This window comes from Lissotriton helveticus, chromosome 4_2 (assembly GCF_964261635.1).
Source record: "Lissotriton helveticus chromosome 4_2, aLisHel1.1, whole genome shotgun sequence".
Taxonomy (NCBI): domain Eukaryota; kingdom Metazoa; phylum Chordata; class Amphibia; order Caudata; family Salamandridae; genus Lissotriton; species Lissotriton helveticus.
This window is the reverse complement of record NC_136064.1, coordinates 65,570,122-65,591,727: the sequence shown is the minus strand read 5'-3', so window position 1 is coordinate 65,591,727 and position 21,606 is coordinate 65,570,122. Positions and strand designations below refer to the sequence as shown.

The following is a 21,606-nucleotide window of genomic DNA, read 5'->3' as shown; positions in this document are numbered from 1 at the left end:
CTGCAACCACAGCTTTAATTGAGGCATGAATTAATGCCTGAATAGCAACAGATTTATTGGTTGAAGCGGTCGATGCTCCACCCCCAAGTATAAGCTCAGTTAAATCCTGAGCGTTAAATTCAGATTGACTCAAGATTTCTATGGCCCACCGCCCCTTATTAAAACAAGCATTTACAATGCAATAGGTCTCGCAGCATTAAAGTTTGAGCTATTGGCATTGTATATTACAATGTGTTGCATTCATTTGTTATCAAACTCTGAATTGTTTTATAAAGATGATTTGCAAACTGTCAAATGTTGCTGAATAGTAAGCAACGTTGTGAATAATATTGTTTGCTAGTCATCCTTGGGTACCAGAGTACTTCACTTGAGGCAGAGGTATTATCTTTAGACTACAGGTGCCGGTGCCGCTTGAGCTAGAAACAGGGCCAGCCACTCACTACTCTGCACTCACTACTCACTACTCTGCACTCACTACTCACTACTCTGCACTCACTACTCTGCACTCACTACTCTACTCACTACTCACTACTCACTACTCTGCACTCACTACTCTACTCACTACTCTACTCACTACTCACTACTCACTACTCTACTCACTACTCTACTCACTACTCTACTCTACTCACTACTCTACTCACTACTCACTACTCACTACTCTTACTACTCTACTCACTACTCACTACTCTACTCACTACTCTACTCACTACTCTACTCTCTACTCTACTACTCTACTCACTACTCTACTCACTACTCTACTCACTACTCACTACTCACTACTCTACTCACTACTCTCACTACTCACTACTCTGCACTCACTACTCTACTCACTACTCACTACTCACTACTCTGCACTCACTACTCTACTCACTACTCTACTCACTACTCTACTCACTACTCACTACTCTACTCACTATTCTACTCACTACTCTACTCACTACTCTACTCACTACTCTGCTCACTACTCACTACTCTACTCACTACTCACTACTCACTACTCTGCACTCACTACTCTACTCACTACTCACTTCTCACTACTCTCACTACTCACTACTCTCACTACTCACTACTCTCACTACTCTGCACTCACTACTCTACTCACTACTCACTACTCACTACTCTCCACTCACTACTCTGCACTCACTACTCTACTCACTACTCACTACTCTACTCACTACTCACTACTCACTACTCTACTCACTACTCTACTCACTACTCTACTCTACTCACTACTCTACTCACTACTCACTACTCACTACTCTCACTACTCTACTCACTACTCACTACTCTACTCACTACTCTACTCACTACTCTACTCTCTACTCTACTACTCTACTCACTACTCTACTCACTACTCTACTCACTACTCACTACTCTACTCACTACTCTCACTACTCACTACTCACTACTCTCACTACTCACTACTCACTACTCTGCACTCACTACTCTACTCACTACTCACTACTCACTACTCTGCACTCACTACTCTACTCACTACTCTACTCACTACTCTACTCACTACTCACTACTCTACTCACTATTCTACTCACTACTCTACTCACTACTCTACTCACTACTCACTACTCTACTCACTACTCACTACTCACTACTCACTACTCTGCACTCACTACTCTACTCACTACTCACTTCTCACTACTCTCACTACTCACTACTCTCACTACTCACTACTCTCACTACTCTGCACTCACTACTCTACTCACTACTCACTACTCACTACTCTCCACTCACTACTCTGCACTCACTACTCTACTCACTACTCACTACTCACTACTCTACTCACTACTCACTACTCACTACTCACTACTCTACTCTACTCTACTCACTACTCTACTCTACTCACTACTCTACTCACTACTCACTACTCTCACTACTCTACTCACTACTCACTACTCTACTCACTACTCTACTCACTACTCTACTCTCTACTCTACTACTCTACTCACTACTCTACTCACTACTCTACTCACTACTCTACTCACTACTCTCACTACTCACTACTCACTACTCTGCACTCACTACTCTACTCACTACTACTACTCACTACTCTGCACTCACTACTCTACTCACTACTCTACTCACTACTCTACTCACTACTCACTACTCTACTCACTACTCTACTCACTACTCTACTCACTACTCTACTCACTACTCACTACTCTACTCTCTACTCACTACTCACTACTCACTACTCACTACTCTGCACTCACTACTCTACTCACTACTCACTTCTCACTACTCTCACTACTCACTACTCTCACTACTCTCACTACTCACTACTCTCACTACTCTGCACTCACTACTCTACTCACTACTCACTACTCTCCACTCACTACTCTGCACTCACTACTCTACTCACTACTCACTACTCTACTCACTACTCACTACTCACTACTCTACTCACTACTCTGCACTCACTACTCTGCACTCACTACTCTGCACTCACTACTCTGCACTCACTACTCTGCACTCACCGCTCTGCACTCACCACTCTGCACTCACTACTCTGCACTCAGCACTCACTACTCTGCACTCACTACTCTACTCACTACTCACTACTCTGCACTCACTACTCTACTCACTACTCTCACTACTCACTACTCTCACTACTCACTACTCTTACTACTCACTACTCACTACTCACTACTCTCACTACTCTCTGCACTCACTACTCTGCACTCACTACTCTGCACTCACTACTCTGCACTCAGCACTCACTACTCACTACTCTCACTACTCACTACTCACTACTCACTACTCTGCACTCACTACTCTGCACTCACTACTCTACTCACTACTCACTACTCACTACTCTGCACTCACTACTCTACTCACTACTCACTACTCTGCACTCACTACTCACTACTCACTACTCACTACTCTCACTACTCCCTACTCACTACTCACTACTCACTACTCACTACTCTGCACTCACTACTCACCACTCACTACTCACCACTCACTACTCTGCACTCACTACTCTGCACTCACCACTCTGCACTCACCACTCTGCACTCACCACTCTGCACTCACCACTCTGCACTTACTAGTCTGCACTCACCACTCTGCACTCACTACTCTGCACTCACCACTCTGCACTCACCACTCTGCACTCACCACTCTGCACTCACCACTCTGCACTCACTACTCTGCACTCACTACTCACTACTCACTACTCACTGCTCTGACAAACATCTCTTTATGGTTCCTCTCAATCAAAGCAGCATCGAGGTAAATTGCCATATTGATTAAATATACCTGATTGGCATATTTGCATCACCATGAAGTCCCTAGTAAAGTGCACTATGTGTGCCAGGGCTGGTGATGACAGATGCTACTAGTGGGCCTGCAGCGCAGATTGCGCCACCCACATGAGTAGCCCTAAAAAGAGGACTCAGGCCTGCCAGCGCAGGGCTTGTGTGCAGTCAGTGTACTGCCCTGTCCCCCGGGCCAGTGTCCCCACTGGCTGGGCCTAACCCTTCCCTGTCTGTGCACATCAGCCACCCCTATGGAAGGCTCAAGGTACCCCCCTGGGCAGGGTGCAGTGTATGGATAAGGTAGAGCATGTACTAGTGCAGGTCACATGCTCTGGTAGTGGGCAGCAGCCATTTTGTGCGCTCACTGCTGTAAGGCTATCTTGCTCCATAGAATAACATGGGGGAGGCTGGTCCCAATGGATACCAGCCTATCTCCTCCTAGGAACAAGATGGGACATAAGTGAAAGATATCCCTGAACTCAGAATTTAATAACACATCTTTTAGTGAAGGTTGTTTTTAGATCCTGTGTTTGAGAATAGTACTTTTAGAAAGTGGCTGTTCTCTTGTCTAAAACCTTTCTGTGTGCCTGGGCCTGTTTGTGGAATGACTGTCTGGTCTGGGTGTGACAGGGGCTGCAGAGACCCCGGAGGGAGGGGGTCGGAGTCAGCCATGGATGAAAGGCCACATCTGCTGCCGGGGAGGCGGGAGGAGAAAGCTCCTGATAGTGCCGGGCTGTGCCTGCCTGACCACCATGCTGGCTCCCCCTCCTGCCGGCCAAACTGTCAACTCTGACCCTGATGCTGACAGGAGACGGAAACCAGAAACACCCAGCGCTCCGCAACCCCCAGAACTGGTTTAGCCCGGGCTCAGGGCCCCCTTACACAAAGACTTCAAAGGACTTCAAAGACTTTCAGGGGTATAAGGGAAGGACCCCTGACTACAGAAGATTAGATTCTAAGATTCTACAATCAAGTAGGAACCTCCGCTGGAAGAAGGACTGCTGGAGAACTAAAGGAAGATTGCCTTGCTGTGTGCTCTAAGGGCTGACCTGTTCTGCTGTTGCAACTGAAAGCTGAGGAGGAGAAAGGGACTTTGCTGTGTGCTTTGACCCTACCTGCTTGAAACTGCCAAGACTTTGCTGTGTGCTGTGTCTACAAACTTGAATCTCCAAGGGCCTGAGAAGAGCTGGCCCCCTGTCTGCAACCCAGGGACATAAAGGTTGCCCAAGGACTACAAGACTCTGCTGTGCCCCCTGAAGCTGCTGTGTGGCGAGGAGATCGTGAAACCCTGTAGTTTGCCTGCTTAGCGCACTGGCTGCTCTCTAATTTGAGTGAGGGCGCCCCGCTGACCCAGCCTGCTGTGTGGCCGAGATCGACGTGTTCATCGACACGTGTGGGGTGCAGGCCGGAGACTTGTGGGCCTTCCCAGCGTAAGGAGCGCTGAAAAACAATTGTGGGCCGTGTCACCGTCGCAGCCCGGGGTCCGTCACCCCTGTGGAAGTGCCCCGTCGCTTGCCGGTGTTTGCGCTACAAAGATCGAGCCCGCCGCGCTCTGATTGGGTGAGAGAGCCAAGCCCCCTCAACAGAGCCGCGACGGGATTGGCTGGCGGAGCGTAGCGTCATCGGCGAGGCCGCGCTGTCATTGGTCGGCGGCCTCGCGTTCAGAGGGGCTCGTCAGAAGAGCCGCGACGGGATTGGCTGCCTTGGCTGAGGCGGCTGGAAGAGCCGAGGAATCGCCGTGATCACCGCCGGGACCGGGGAAGACTGACCCGACCCCGCCGATGGAATCTGAAGCGTCCCGCACCCCTGGCCAGCCGTCCCCCACAAGGTGAGCAGCACTGCCTCCCCCGCCGCTCGTTGGATTGTCGAGAGCGGGCGGGAGAGGACAGGGGACCGGCCGGGGCGGGGACGCGTGCGATCTGCACGGCCCGGGGCGCCTGAGGCACGATAAGGAGCGAGGTTGCACCTGGGGAAAGAAAGAGTCCCCGGGCCTCGCGGAGGAGCGCATTTGCAGCGCTTGAAGCCCACACGCAAGATTGCACGTGGGCAGTATTTTTAATGCTCGCTTTGAGGGCACATTTTTAAGAACAGTCAGTATTACTTATTTTAAGTGCTGATCCCCCAAGAGACTTGAGACTATCGTTTCAGATGAGAAACTTCCTATTTACAAGTACTGCAACCATTAAGATTAAGAGCAACATTTTATTGATAAAGTGATTATTGTGCAATTACCTTATTTACCTTGCTGAAACTAGATAAAGCTATATATTTTTATAAAATATACTTACCTGTGTGGTCTCAGTTTGTGGTGGATTGGGGATTATTGTTGTGTTAAGTGCAAATATTATACACATTGCCTTTGATTAGCCTAGACTGCTCGTGCCATGCTACCTAGAGGGTTATTCCTTCACCCTGACTAGAAGCAAGGGTCTCTACTTGGTCTAAGGCACTTACCTCTGCCAACTAGAGACTTCCCAATCTAACAGCCATTAATATTGTGAACTTTACATTGATCACTGAATTTACCTTTGTAAATTGGCCCTTATATGTTGTTGTAGACAGGTGTTTACAGGTGTTTTAACATATACCTTATTTGCAATGAATGTTTTTATTCCTTTTCACACCAGCACCCATACATGTAATAAGAGTGTCATAGGCTATTATGAACGCAAAGGAAACGCCAATACCTGATTCTAAATTGGACAACGGAGATCATAAACTATTTGAATGCTTACCTTAAATTGTCTCACGTTGTGTACATTCCTTGGAGTAAGCCTATAGCCATCTTAAAAGTATTTGGATAAGGCTTAACATTTAAAAAGGGTTCTAGGGCTGTTCTAAAGCAATTGCATTTGAAAAACTCTAATTTGTGATTATGAGATAAAGTCTATTGTGTTTGATTGATAGAAAAAAATTCATGCACTCTGAAACCTTTGATAACTTTGATAAACACCACTACGTATCTTTAAGAAACTTAAGAACAGAAACTAAACATTTTGGAGACAAACTGAAAAAAACCATCAAAAAATATCTGCATATCTCTGTCAAGCAGGTCTCTTTAACCCTGCCTTTCATTGATGTTCCCTTTCTTTGTTTTCTGTTTCAGGATTTTTGACAACAACAAACTGTCTAAGATTGTACCAGGATCTTTCACGGGATTGCAATCTCTGTATCTGCTGTGAGTATGAATTGTGGTCTCTGAACATGATCTGATTCAATCTAAATTTGGAACTGTCTTTTTTGTTTACATCCTACATATTTGGATTCACTCTTCAAGAACTAGAGAATCAAACTATAGGGGATACAGCCATTTGGAGGCTAGGATTGCTTCTGAAGACATTATTGGAATAGTTAAAGACCCATCCTTTACCTGAGTTTTTAAGTATTCATTATTTGAAAGCTTAGACCTAGCACTAAGAAGCATCAAATCGCATTGAATAAACTATGTTAAAACACACAAGGAATTAATGAAAAATAATTTTTTTTGTGGAAGATGATAAAAGCGAAAAGTGGTACAAAAGAGGTCCCAACTATGTCTGAAGAGCTCAACTAATATGCGTGATTCTGACGTGATTGAGGTATATGAGAAGTTTGTAGTTTTGCAAGGGTTTGTATGTGGGCCATCTGGTGAGTGGTGTCATAATCTAGCAGAAACCACACAATTGAGAACTGCACCTAGAAATAGAAGGCTGCACTGAGACTTGGATAAGGAAAGACTAGAGAATCCAGAAGGAAGAAGAAGGCAAATACAGAATCCAGGAATGGAGTGCGGATCAACGCGGAGATGGAGTGAACTGCTGGAAGCATATAGATATGCGCCAGTGTCATCTCCATATTTATAGTATACAATTTAAAAATGATGATTACTGGTAGGTGCCAAAAAGGACAGCTTTGGGGGTCTGAGGACGATTACCTGTGGGTTTGTTATAATTGTAATTTACGCAGGATTTAATCTCACCTCATGATAGGCCACTGTAAAGGCAGAATAAACCAGCGACTGTGAATCATATCCATGGTTTTGTTTCTCTAGATCACTTGACCCAAATGTAATGCACCTGGAGTAGTGGGAACCAATCATTATCCTTGCTCTAAATAGATCAACAAGACCTGATTTACATCTAAAGTGTGCAAAAAGAATCTAGAGAAACTTAATTTGGCACAAAAACTGTCTGAAAGAAATACCCCAAATATTTGGAAGGAATTATGGGGCTGTACAATGAAGTTCGTGGTAATGCACACCCTGAGGTAATCGCTGATGGAAGTGGAGCACTTCCTTAGAGCTTCGTCTGTCTGGCCGCCACTACAGATCTTTAGCGACACACGGAGAGGACGGTAACCAGACGACAGAAGCAAAGAACGAGTGCAAACACTTAAGGTAAAGGCTTCTGGAAAATCATGCTGGGCTCGGGTTGCAGAGCTTGAATTTCTGAGACAACTCTAATGGCCCGATCTCAAGCAACACTGAGAAGGTGAGCTCCAACGTAAAGTCAGCATGCCACTCAGCTCTCAAACAATCTTGGTGGGAGTGATGCACAGCACCTTGTTTTGAAAATAACTCAGAGTGAGGACTGACTCATAAGTGGCAGACATGCCTAAATAGGGTGCCGGTGGACAAAAGAAGAAACCCAGGCCCGACAGGGTCCGTAGCCTTACAAAGAGGACTGGCCAGTACTAAAGATGGTTGCCACATCGCAGTGAGCCGGCCAGTAGAGGGCTGTTTCACATAGGCATGGCTCATAATGATTTCTATCAGTTATAGTCTCTTTTCACCTAAATGCCTTCATAACTTGAGGTATCCATCCCGTGAGGCACCCCCTCAACAACTTAGCACTCTGCGCGGCCTCACATAATAGCTGCTCCTATGGCTATTCAGGGCTTCTTGTGTGAACATCACACCTCATAAGAGTATGCCAGGGCACGATTAACAACAGTGCAAGCCCTCATTACTCGACTCAAGCCCGGACTGGTAGGCGCAGGAGACCTCTCGCTGGTCCCTTGGGACCAGCGAGAGGTCTCCACACCACAAGCTGGCTGCTGCAAGTGACGTGGAGACGCATTGTGAACATCTACAGGGGTTAGAGATCCATATGTCTACATGACACTGACCAGTGTTAGCTGCAAGACTCCCAATTCAAAGCACCAGTCTAAGAGCGTCCCACATATAAAATGCTGGACTACATTTAGGGTCACCTAGGCGTTGTACTTACACTTCAAACTCTGTCACTCTTATTTCCCGTATAAAAGACAGACACAGAGGATACACGCTCAGCTGCACCTTTGAGGAGGGAGCCTGCTACAGACTCCTTAAATAAGTAGTCGCCTACCCTCAGCCGACAGACTGGTAAAAGTTGCCAGCGATGAGGTGCAGATGACCTACCATTCAATTTTTGCCAAACTCAAACCCTCCTCCTTAATGTCAAAATTATCCCGTCAACTCCTCTTTACAGTAGCTGTTTTGGTAAAGGAGTGAAAACCTCAACAGGACTTGGACTCCGTGCGCAAGACTCTCTACACTTGATAATTTACTTGAAGAACTGGCAGCCCTCAGAACTATGATGGCCACAGTAGATGACAATACTTCCAAAACGTTGCAGGAAATAACCTCAATGAGGACTTAGCTTGCAATCTTTAACTCCAAACTCTCAACAATGGAAGACAGAATAAACATCATGGAACAGGATTTAACCAAGGCCACTGACTAGGAACAAGATCATTGCTACATGCAGGAAACAATAATGGAAATAGAAGATAGAAACGGAAAAAATAACTTGCAATTCGATGAAATCCTAGAGAACCTGGAAGGCGACAATATAAGGTCTTTTATGTATCAATTTATCCTGTCAATCACCAAATTGGTGTTCCATCCACTGCTGGATTTACAGAGGGCCCACGGGATTAGATCATGACTTAATGAAGGCAGAGACACTCCGCGTCAGGTGATCGTCTGTTTCCTTAGACAATAACAAGCGATAGAAGTGATGCCAGAGACCAAAAAAACATGGACCTTTCCTGCTTTGGAAATGTAACCATGCTTAAAGGAAGAGCTTCCTCTCCCTGAGGCCCTGACTGAATCTTACGGACATTCACTTTGGCCTACCAAATCCAGCGAGAATATAGATAACGGAAAATGGGTTTACAAAAGAATTTTATGACGCAGAGCAGCTCTAGAGCTTCCTTGACGCACTGCACATGGAAGACATGGACACATCTCATCCCACTGATGTTAATTCACCACCTAGCTCAAGGGCAACTGATGACGTTTCTTCACAGCAGGAGATGGTAGAACAAGATATGGCCACCAAGTCCTGGACTTCGATACCAAACAGCAAATATTATGATTGGCCGCCACCTGCAAGAGATAAATCACTATCCCCTTTAAAGAAAGACTCATTTCCCAGCTGTTTTAGCCCTAATTATATTCATAGTCTTGACAATAACTGATACTTTGGGGTTACAGGTACTTCCCCGTGACTGTATGGGGGAAGGTTACTCTGTTTAGATGTTATTCATAAAGATCTAAGACTACAGGGCTCAGGTTGGACCCGCAGAGTGATTTGTCCTTGGGGTCATGATAGGTGGTGAACCTTGCATCCATGCCAGTCTCAATGCACCAGTTATACACTGCTAGTCAGCGACCAAGTAAGAGGGAGTTTGTTGCTACTTTACAATTATCATCAACAGATTGCCATGGGCCACATACACCGACACTCTCACTCATTTTCTACCTTTCCTTCCTCCTATATCTCACAATACACATGCTCAGCTATGGCGGATGACTTGGCAACTCCCTTGGTACTACCACTTAACCTAGGGAAAGCGGGTACACTCCCGCTTCATTGGTCTAATGCCCTCTAAACCCCACTTCTGTTCCATTTCCACATTTAATCCTAGTGCAGCATTAGAAGCCGCTGCATGGTCTCCGGTACGCATTCAGACACCCAGCCCACAACTGATATATACAAAAATGTCCAACTCCACGAAACCTACCAACTAAAGACACCATTTCTCCTGTCGCATTAGATAAAATCCACTTAATTTCCAGGAAGCTCCACGCATGGCACTCACGTACACCGCAACACAGGCCTTAAGTTGGTCTCTCTTAATCTTGATGGCCTCACTCACTACATAAAATGGAGCAAATACTGTCCTTTTACTCCCATCGCCTTGATGTAGCCCTCATTCAAGGAACTCACCTCTCTCAAGTGGAAAACCTTAGATGGCAGTGAGTTGGCAGGGAATATCATACCTGTGGAGGAACGAGACAAGGGGTAAAGTATCATCCACTAGACCTTCTTGGAAAGGAGGGGTAGACGTACTGATAAGAAAGGGACTGCGGATAAACATGGACTGACGCAGAGGGACACTGTATATTTAGTAAGGCAAGTAACCAAATTCTGCCACTGGTCCTTGGCTCCAAAGAGGCTTCAATTGGAGAGAAGGGGCTTTTCCTCAGAGCATTGTATTACAGTCTTCTTTCAATTCCCAGGTCAAAAGAAATCTTAGGGTGCGATTGGAACTTGGTCCTAGACCCTGTGCTAGATAAATATGACCACAATGAGCTTCACAGATAAGGGGACAGGTGCATCCTAGCTGATCTAATATATGACCTCTCTTCGACGGATCTCTGGTGCTAACCCACCCCACCAACCGTGACTAGACATGTACTTCATGCACACATGGCACCCGCACCAGAATTGACTATTTCTTCTTAACACGTACTTTTCTACCATATATTAAAGAGGTGGTGATCACACCAAATGGAACTTCCACAGTACAACTCTAGCTTGCGGTAGGTATACCGACCCCTCCAATGGGCCACTGGCGTTTTAATATCTCCAGGTTCAAAATTCCTGAAGCCAAACATAAGGTACAAGGCTTCACAATATTCTATTTAGAATTAAATAAGGTTCAGTGCCTTTCTCTCATGTATTATGGGAGGTTGGGAAGGCTAGTATAAGAAGAGAGTTGATGCATGACTCAGCTCTTGCAAAAAGCAGGCCTTGACAACCCAAAAGTGCTAGAATGTCAAAAAGCAGTTACAACACGTACTCTCACAACACACTTAGAGATCTTCTGAGTGAAAATCTAAAGTTAATAGGCTATACTTTGTGGTGCAAAGATTTTACTTTCAGCTTGAAACAACCACATTATGAAAAGGGTGAAAAGGCAAGGCCTTTGCTGGCTTTTCAGTTGAGATAACAGGAAGACTCTCGCACGAGACTCACCGCGCTGAGATGGATCCAGGCCTTCCTCACAGGAAGAAGCTTTCAAGTGAGGCAAGGCGACTGCTACTCAAAGAGGGTTCCTTTGGGCCAGGGCGTGCCTCAGGGCTCGTCTCTGAGTCCAACCCGTTTTAATTTATATGTAGCGCCGGTGGCCTCCATTGTAGAGAACTATGGTCTCCAATTGGTTTCATATGCCGATGATACGCAGCTGGTCATCTCCCTGTCGCACGCGCCCTGTCTTGCTGCAGATGGCTTCCGGTCGTGCATGAAAGAACTTGCCGACTGGATGGCCACCAACTGTTTGAAACTTAATGGCAGCAAGACAGAAGTGCTAGTGGTAGGGAGAGCCCAGTCTGCATGGTCATCGGCATGGTGGCCACCCTGTCTAGGACCTACCCCCACCCCTTGCCAGGAGGCAAAAAATCTAGGGGTGTGGTTTGATGCAGGTCTCACTTTCGGGCCCCAGATCAACCGGGTGGTTGGCGTATGTTTTGGGGTACCTAAAAGATTGAGAAAAGTCCTGGACTTATTGCCGAGGGAAGCTCGCCAAACCCTAGTACATGCTTTGGTAACCGCCAGGATGGACTACGGGAATTTGCTTTACCTGGGGGTGCCAGAGAAGAGCATGGCTCGCCTCCAGGTGCTGAAAAATGCGGCAGCCCGTCTCATCCTCAGGCTGCCCAAAAGGGCGCCTTCGAAGGCGGCACTGCAGAAGCTACATTGGCTCCCGGTGAGGCGCAGAGTTGAATATAAAGCCCTCTGCACGTGTCACCGTATCCTGTATGATAGGGCTCCTCGACCACTTAGGAAACTGGTTGAAGCTTACATACCCGCCCGAGCGCTCAGATCTGCCGATGGGGGTCTGCTTAGGGTCCCCAGGGTGAAGCAAGCACGTATGGGAGGCAGATCTTTCAGGTGTCTAGCGGCAAACTACTGGAATAAACTCCCAGTGGACTTACGTCTGGAACCTGAAGAAATGAGGTTTCGAGCGAAACTAAAAACCCACCTGTATACGAAGTAAAAGGACTAGTAAGCTACTGTGCTTCCTGTTTTCTGCCTCTCTCACTTTCAGCGCGTGGACACGCCGGTGTGCGTAACGCAGCGCTTTACAAATGTCCCAATAATAATAATAATAATAATAATAATTGCAGCCATTCGAAATAACTTAGGAGAGACACTAGCGCTCCCCACCATAATTTTGCAAACTTTCTGCTTGTTCTACAAAACACTATACAGAACAGAAAGTCAAGGGTCAGAACGGGCAGAAGGGAGTTTCTCTCTACCATACCCTACCCAAACTGTCCCCAGAGAAGCCTGAATTGTTAACATAAGGACATATTGGAAGAAGAAGTAAGACAAGCCATTAACAAACTCCTCCTGCCTAAAGTCCCCGGAGTAGACGGATACCCTGTGGCGTACTATGAAATAAAAAATAATAATAGTCCCCCTACAGTGCAAAATATTTAATGAGATCCAAGACAATACTCCCCCACTCAGAGAAGCTAACTAAGCAAGAATAGCAGATACACTTAAACCATGCAAGGAACCATATGACTGCACAAGTTTTAGACCAATCTTTTTAATGTTGATTTTAAGATCCTTGAGAAGGTTTTAGCAAACAGATTGAAGGGTTTTTTACCATCCTTAATACACAGTTGCCAGATGCAGTTCATCCCACACCAATCATCGATGTTCCATCTGTGATCCCTAGCACATGGCAGGAACAAGATGACCTTGGTGAAATATTATTAGCCTCCCTCGATGCTGAGAAGGCCTTTGACCGGGTACCTTTTTTCGATTATTGATTTCCGTGAGGTTGAGTCAAAGATTCCTGACCAAAGTAAAATGGCTGTACACTAACCCCCCAGCAGTGGGTGGCATTAAGTGGATATTATTATGATCCACAAAGTGCGGGAATGCCAAACTGAGATCCTACTGGGATACCCTGTGGGTGTATACAAAACAAACGTCAGGAATTATGGGGGATTTGGTAGACTCGTCAGTAATGCTTCATGATTTCTCACAATATCCAGAAATCACCTCACAACATGGGCTTTGGTTCATCAAAGTGCAAACAATTTCGACATTGTGGGTTCTTCGTTTTTGGAAAACTGAAAATGTTCCTCGTGGGTTCTGTGGAAAAGTAAATTTTGCCATGTTCTGTGTCCCTACGTGTTCCCCATCTTATGTTATGTGTGCATGATTAATATGCATATGTATTCCCCATGTTTGATTAAGGACGCAATTATAGTTGTGTCCATCTCTAGTATGCCAGTTTCCAGTTCTCATGAAAGCTACGAGTATTAGGCCTATGTAAAGTTACGTTGCCACGTTTCTCAGTGTGCACGTTATTTCATTGAAAAGTCTCCGTTTCTAGGCCTCGAAAGGGCCCGGACACCAGATTCAGCTCCTGTCTCCTGAGCCCTCGCTGAGGAGCGATACAGCCCCCACCTGTGTTCCTGACCCTTCACTTACTTCCTGCCTCACAGTGCCCGGCTTGGCCTGGCTCTGCCTCTGAGTCTGCCAAGAGTATGTTATGATTCTAGTTATCAGTCCAGCCCTCCTTCTCTGCATTCCTAAGCTACTGAATCGCATCAATAGTTTCAGTCATCGTCTAGTCTTTACGTCTCCATGTAAGAGAAAATACTGTATTAATGGTCATTTAATATTCTTCAACACGCACTACATGTAGAATAATGCATGCACCAGTCTTAGAGTCTGTTAGCCTTTACCCCGATAACTTTTGGATTCTATCAACATGTTCTCTAAACATCAGATACTAGATAGTGTTTGGGTACATGTCGCCCTGACTCTCCAGACTTCAGTCTCTGCTCCTAGAGCAGAAGTCATAACCCCCAGCTTCTCCTAGTAATACGTCATTGTCAGTTTGCGCGCACCACTAGGTTAGAGGTTCCAGCTCCTCAGGTAGCCCCCTCCATGTTTCCGCCCCATTTATGACATATTCTGTTACGTTTACATCACATGTCTATGTATACGCCTCCTGTTACACCCACTTTCACCCTTATCTTTCGCGACTGCTATGCACCACACCCACTGCTCCGCCTATTGTATGTACTGCAATGAAACTGTTTTAGTATATATGCTTGTGCACTGTTATTAAAGTGTGCTAGCTAGCCATCCCAGATTTTGCAGGTTGTCCTGTTCCTGTCCTTATGCTGTATTAAACCTGCAAACTCCTACTACCTCGAATCTTGACTCTTATTTATTGAGCTACCTGTTATTACCATATCCAGTCAAAAATAGATCCGGTATTATTTATTTATATACCACATAATGGCGCCCGAATAGGGACTTGCCCTTTCCCCACGCGCCGGTGAAGCCACGTATGCCCCCTGATCCTCTGCAGCCGTGACGGAACCATACCGTGCACGTGCAGATATTTCTGCTTCAAGTATCCCTCAGGCCTACGGAGGAGACGGAGGTTGCGGTCCAGCATCCAGACGAGGCGGTGGAGGAACGCGGCGAGTCCCGACCAGAGCCCAAGCCGAGAGTCCAAGGTCCGAGGTATCCGGAGGCCCACCCGTAACAGAAGTCCGAAGTGTGTCCGTCCGGCGTCGAAGCAGTCCAGTCCAGTCCGAGGCCTTCCGTTCTTGCTGCCCGGTGAGTACCGTTGCTGGGGAGTATCTAGACAGGGTCAATCTAATTGTCTCTGGTCCGTGGGGTTTGGTGGTACACAGATCCCAAAACGAAGTGTCCACTCCGGTGGATGCGGGTCCTGACGTGTCTCTTTATGAGACCGGTAAGTTTCGTACTATTTCAGCAGTGCATCTAGTTTCTGTTCTAGTCAGTTCTGTTCTCAAGAAGATTCATGTATTCTGTTTTCCGTATTCCAGGTAGTATTCTGTCCGAACTGTTATTTTAAATGTTCTTCATGTATTTTAATGTCGTGGTATGAAAGTGGTGTAATTATCGTGTTCATTGTGTATTGTATTGTGTCTAGATTACAGTCCAGTCATGCCCTGGTTTTCCAAACTACGTCAGTTAAAAACTAGAAAAGGTCTGTTAGAAGAAGCAGTTCCTGTCCCGCCTAGGGACAGTCCAGGTCATTTTATGTATCAAAAGCATGGCATAAGTGCCATATTGTATCTAGATTTATGGGTGGAGTACACCAAAGAGTTAGAGGAAAAGTATAGATGGCCCGTATCAGGTACGTGGGATGCCGAGTGCATCATGCGAGTAGAAGAAGCATTATGGAAAAAGAAAGCCAGACAGTCACAGAAAGATGCCATCGAGTTATGGCGCAAAGAATCTCATAAAAGAACCGAAAAAGAAATCAGAAAGTCAGAATTAAGTAGAGAATCCTTAGAACGAGCCCAAGAAAGGGAATTAATCGAGATAGGTGAACGAGTTAAAACCGAACAGTCAGACAGACAGAGGCATGCCCTTATTAAGGGTATGTATCCTCTTCTTGCCGAGGGCTTGCCAAAAGCGACCCCGGAGACATCCAGTAATTTTCCGCCACCATTAGTTCCGACCAAGCTACGTCACAAACCGACCGCAGCTGATATTTTTCTCCCGTCCTATTTGGACGACACAGTCCCAGAATATGCAAATCCTGTTCCACCAGCTCCTGTAAATAATGTAAATCCTGCTCCTTCAGTCACCGGGGCACCTCTTGCAGTACCTGCTACGGTACCCCCGGTCCAGCCAGTAGTACAAATCCCCGCCACATCAGTCACTCTGCCAGCACGAAGAGTATCAGTCGATGATTCCAGTATAGGGGCCGCAGGAGGAGGTCCTCCTGGTACCCCGCCGCCAAGTAGACGTCTAGGAACAATCGAGTTACATGAACGTGCGTTACAGCGTACGCCCAAATATAAGTCCGTTGCAGAAATCAGGCGAGCTCTTACTGAATGCGGTTATGATCCAGTTCCAGGCGAGGATAGTATGGTTCTATATTCCATACGTATAAGACAGGTGTCCGAGTATTTGGTCACCCTACCGAACATGAAAGAAGATTTAGACAGAATGTATCGTTTCATTCGTACAGGACAAGATTCAGAAAGTATTGGTGAAGTCATGTCTCTCAGAAAAGCTGAGATTCAGTTGATGTTATTAAAGTTTCTGATTAATTGTTTAATAAGGGAACAAGATTACCCGTCCAAAGATCCGACAGAAATGAGAACCCTGACAAGGTGGAGTGATAATATAGCCGAGGGTAAGCACAAGACACTCAATAGTATAGAGAGTATGTACAAGAAAATACGTAAAGAAATAATAAGGTTACACGAACAACGCAAAGAAGCACAAGTAAGCGAGAAAGAAAATGACTCTTCTACTGAAGAGGTAGACGACGAGAATACCGCCAGAATAGCGTATGTAGGTAAATCTAGAATTCTAGACCGACATTTACGCCTAGAACACAAGAAAACTGTTCATCTCCCAGCACCAGAACAAGGTTCTCTAGAACAAGTATTTCAAGCTACCGATCACATTTTGAAATCACGAATTGGTTATAGTGAGTTAAGTACTATGCATGAACAAGAACTAGCCCGATCAGCAGTCCGATGGACTACTGATTCTACCACTTTTCCAGACGAAATAGTGGCACAAATGTTTCTGAAACTGCCCCCAGCCGAGCAGCGACTGGTGGGTATGTATATGATTCAGCACCTCATCACATTGTATGAGGGTCAACATTCTGATCCAGGTCCGTTACATGATGTCCTGAACGAGTTACTCCAGTATAGATGGAAAGGTTTAGGTACCGATTTAATTAGTGTCATTCTAGAACAGCGTCATAAATATAGTATGTTTTTGAACCCGCATTTTGTTCATGTCTCACCTCCAGAAAGTAAACCGTTTTACATAGATAGACAGAATCCGTTACGAGAAGTACACCCGGTCAGGACAGCAGATGGTGAAATGCAACGAGTATTTGTTTACACCCCGATTACAAAGATGGAACTGTTAGAGATGAAGAAATTAATTCCCTGTCACGACAAAGATCCAGCAGGGTTCCACCGAGAATTAAAAGACATGCTCCGTATGGGAGAATATACGTATCCAGATATTATTAAAATGTTAAAGGTCCTGTTGCCCGCAGGGGTATATGAAAAACTCAAGGAAAAAGATTGGGAGGTGGGAGAGAAAAAGATCGATTGGGCAGTTCTAGATGCTGAAGATAAGATACGAGTACCAGGTACCGGTCTTGGAGATAAATGTAAAGAATTACCAGAATTATTGATACAAGTTTTGCCTAGATTATTAGCCACTAAAAAGGAAGACTGGGATGCAATCTCAGCCTGTAAACAGAAAAAAGACGAAGACACTAGTGATTTTTATTCTAGATTTGAGAAATGTTTTAGCATAAACAGTGGTTTGAAGACGAGTAGCGAGTCATACCCTCATCTTTTTGTTACTAAATTAGTCGAGAATTCAAGTCCACAAGTTAAGAATCGAGTTTTGAAAGTCGAAAGTACATGGCAAGCTAGTACCCCGTCCCAGATGTTACAGATGCTCCAGTATCACCAGAATAGAATCAGAGAAGAGCAAGAACACGAGAGAAGACGTATGAAAGACACGAAAATGAAAGTACTAGTTGCACAATCTGTTCCTCAAGACAGTCAGAAGAGGGGTCCGAATCAAGCCAGTCATCCTGCAGCTCCCGTTAAAGGGACATGCAATTATTGTAAACAGCCAGGTCATTTTATAAACGAGTGTGCAGTTCTGAAACATAATATAGCTACCGGTAAAACTAAAGAAAGACCACGTCCGCCTAGACAAGAACAAGTTTCACAGACTTCTCAGCCACAGAATGCACAACAGACAGTTCCAGCACCGCAGCCTATTGCTGCAACACAGCATGTTACACAGCAGATGTACCAGTATGCTCAGACAGAGTATCCAGAGTATCAACAGTACTCATGAAACAGCCTAGAGAGGGAGGTAGGCTTGCCTCTCATCGAGATTCCTGTAGATCAAGAAGGTCCCTATGTTCATAGTCAGGTACTAGGGAAAGACAGAAAGTTTCTGATTGATACAGGGGCAAGTAGGACTACCATTAGTCACGACGAGGTTCCAGGGGCTCCGCTCTCAGGCTCTAGAAATGTTTCCCTTGGATTTTCAGGAAAGCCTATTGTAAACGAGATATCAAAGCCAGTTACTCTGGAAGTAGGTCCATTGTCCTGTACTACTGATCTATTACTTACGAAGTCATGTCCAGAAAATCTGTTAGGCATTAAGACACTGAAAGATTTAGGTGCAGTTATTTGCTGTTCCCCAGAGGGAATACGTCTGTTTTTACGTGACTTCAAGGGTCACTATGTATTACGAGATTTTGATCCAAGATTGTCTAATGTTCCGCAGCATCTATGGGCGCAAGGTCCAACTGATGTTGGCTTCATGCAAATCACACCCCATCGTGTGACTCTCAAACCAGGTGTAGTGTTACCACGAATCAGACAGTACAGATTACCACCTGAGGCTGTAGCAGCCTTATCCAAAATTATTGACGAGCTCATGGCTCAAGGAGTAGTTGTAGAAACTGACTCCAATGTATGTAATTCTCCTATCATTCCAGTCATGAAACGTACTGATCCGAATGCACCCCCAGTATATCGATTAGTGATTGACCTTCGAGAACTTAATAAATGTATCATCCCCCAGTATCCAGTTGTTCCAGATATCTCATCTCTATTGACAGCCATTGATTCTGAGGCAATATTTTTCACCGTAATCGACCTCAAAAACGCATTTTTCAGTGTCCCCATTCATCCAGACAGCCAGTACCTTTTCGGTTTTTGTTTAAATGGAAGGAGCTATAAATTCACACGAGCTCCTCAAGGTTTCACAGAAAGTCCTAGCATTTACAGTCAAGCACTTAAGAGACAACTAGACAATATTCACATGCCAACTGACACTGCCCTGCTCCAATATGTCGATGATCTACTGATCACAGCCCGTTCTGAACGTGCTTGCGAGCGAGCATCGCTTACAGTCCTGTATTTCCTAGCCGAGATGGGGCACAAGGTGTCTCCTTCAAAGCTTCAATTCTGTGTCCAGCAAGTGATCTACTTAGGCCACTTACTGTCCAAGTGGGGTAGGCAGTTGACACCCGACCGTATCCAGTTAATAGCGAGTCTCCCTCAGCCCAAGACACAGAAGGAGGTACGTGCTTTTATCGGCCTCACTTCTTATTGCCGACAATGGATTCCTCAGTATGCATTTCTAGCTAAACCACTGATACAGTTAACGACACAGGAGGCAGCCGTATCGACTGTTCTCCCTTGGACATCTGAACATACACTTAGTTTCAATGAGTTAAAGAAAGCCTTATGCCAAGCTCCTGTCCTAGCTACACCGAACTACAGTAAGCCTTTTACACTTTTTGTCACAGAACGTAATGGTACAGCATTATCTGTTCTCACACAAGATCAAGCCGGACAGTACAAGCCCTGTGCTTATTTTTCGAGCACACTAGATCCAGTAGCCCAGGCTCTGCCTGCGTGCCTCAAGTCAGTTGCAGCCACAGCACTAGCTATCAGACAGAGTGATTCCATAGTATTAGGACATTCCTTGACAGTACAAGTTCCACACTCCGTGGAAGTTCTTTTAAACCGAACACAGACCCAGCACTTGACAATTGCACGTTTGACAGGTTATGAACTGACACTGTTCCAGCCACACATAGAAATCAGACGCTGCAACGTTCTAAATCCCGCTACACTGTTACCGTCAGTTAATCCAAATCCTGCCACACACGACTGTGTGGAAGTAGTTAACATTATGACAAAGCCAAGACAAGATCTGACAGATATTCCATTACCAGATCCCGACCTGACACTTTATGTGGATGGTTCATGTATGAGAACAAGTACAGGAGAACTAGTAGCCGCGTATGCAGTGACTACTGACACTGAAGTTATAGAAACACACCGTATTGACACCCTGTCTGCTCAAGCAGCAGAGCTAGTTGCTCTGACACAAGCCTGCATACACGCTAAGAACCTGAAAGTTAATGTTTATACAGATTCACGCTACGCATTCGGAGTTGTACACGACTTCGGAGTGCTCTGGCAGGAGAGAGGTTTCATGACTTCTCATGGAACCAAGATTCAGCATGGTCTCCTTATTCAAGCTCTGTTAGATGCCATACATTTACCGACATCTATTGCTATCATGAAGTGCAAAGCACATACGAAAGTTACTGACATTATTTCTCAAGGTAATGATCTAGCAGATCGCACAGCCAAGCTTACAGCACAGACTCCAGACATTTCAGTTAACAAGACACAGACACATACTCCAGATCCGACTACCTGTATGACAGTTAAGGACCCTACTCAAGATGTCATAGATATCCAGTTACATGCTACTCCCGATGAAATTAAGAAATGGTCCGAACAAGGAGGGGTCCAGACAGATCAGGGATGGGTAACGAAGGGTAGAGCCACATGGTTTCTCCCCGACTCTATGGTTCAAGTCATTATCAATACCGCACATAGTCCAGCACATTTAGGAGAAAAAGCTATGTTAGACAGCATCCAGAACATTTGGTTCAACAAGCATTTACGAGCTGCAGCCAAGCAGAAAGTCCGTACCTGTATGATATGTTGCCAATTTAATCCAGGTAAAAGTGTCCCGGTGGAACAAGGTGGATTCCAGCCCCCTGACCACCCTTTTGAAGTCCTCCAGATGGATTATATTCAGATGGAGCGATGTCGAGGTTTCAAGTATGTCCTTGTAGTTGTATGCGCTTTGTCCAGGTGGACAGAAGCATATCCAGTCCCAGATTACACAGCCGCGACCACTGCCAAACAGTTGGTTCGTGAATTCTTCCCCCGTTATGGACTCCCTAGGGTCGTATATTCTGATAACGGCCAGCCATTCTCATCTGAACTAATGAAATACGTTTCCCTGTTGTTAGGATACCAGTGGAAGTTCCATTGTGTACGCCATCCTGAAGCAGCCGGTCTCGTAGAGAGACATAATCAGACCCTGAAAATCCACATTGCCAAAGTCTGTAAAGAAAAAGGTGTAGACTGGTTAGTAGCTCTGCCAGTCGCCCTGTTTTATATGCGCATGGTCGCACATTCCAGATCAGGTCTGTCCCCGTACGAGGTCGTATTCGGCCGCCCCCCTAA

The 21,606-nt window shown here is 45.5% G+C and overlaps 1 protein-coding gene across 1 annotated transcript in view; it reads left to right on the top strand.

Moving 5' to 3' along the window:
- Positions 1–21,606, top strand: part of LOC144752040 (relaxin receptor 1-like) — a 998,955-nt gene that overhangs the window by 679,197 nt on the left and 298,152 nt on the right. Inside the window, exon 7 of the mRNA XM_078639991.1 lies at positions 6,382–6,453. Within this exon, the coding sequence (XP_078496117.1) occupies positions 6,382–6,453 (72 nt within the window). The remainder of the gene's footprint in view (positions 1–6,381; positions 6,454–21,606) is intronic.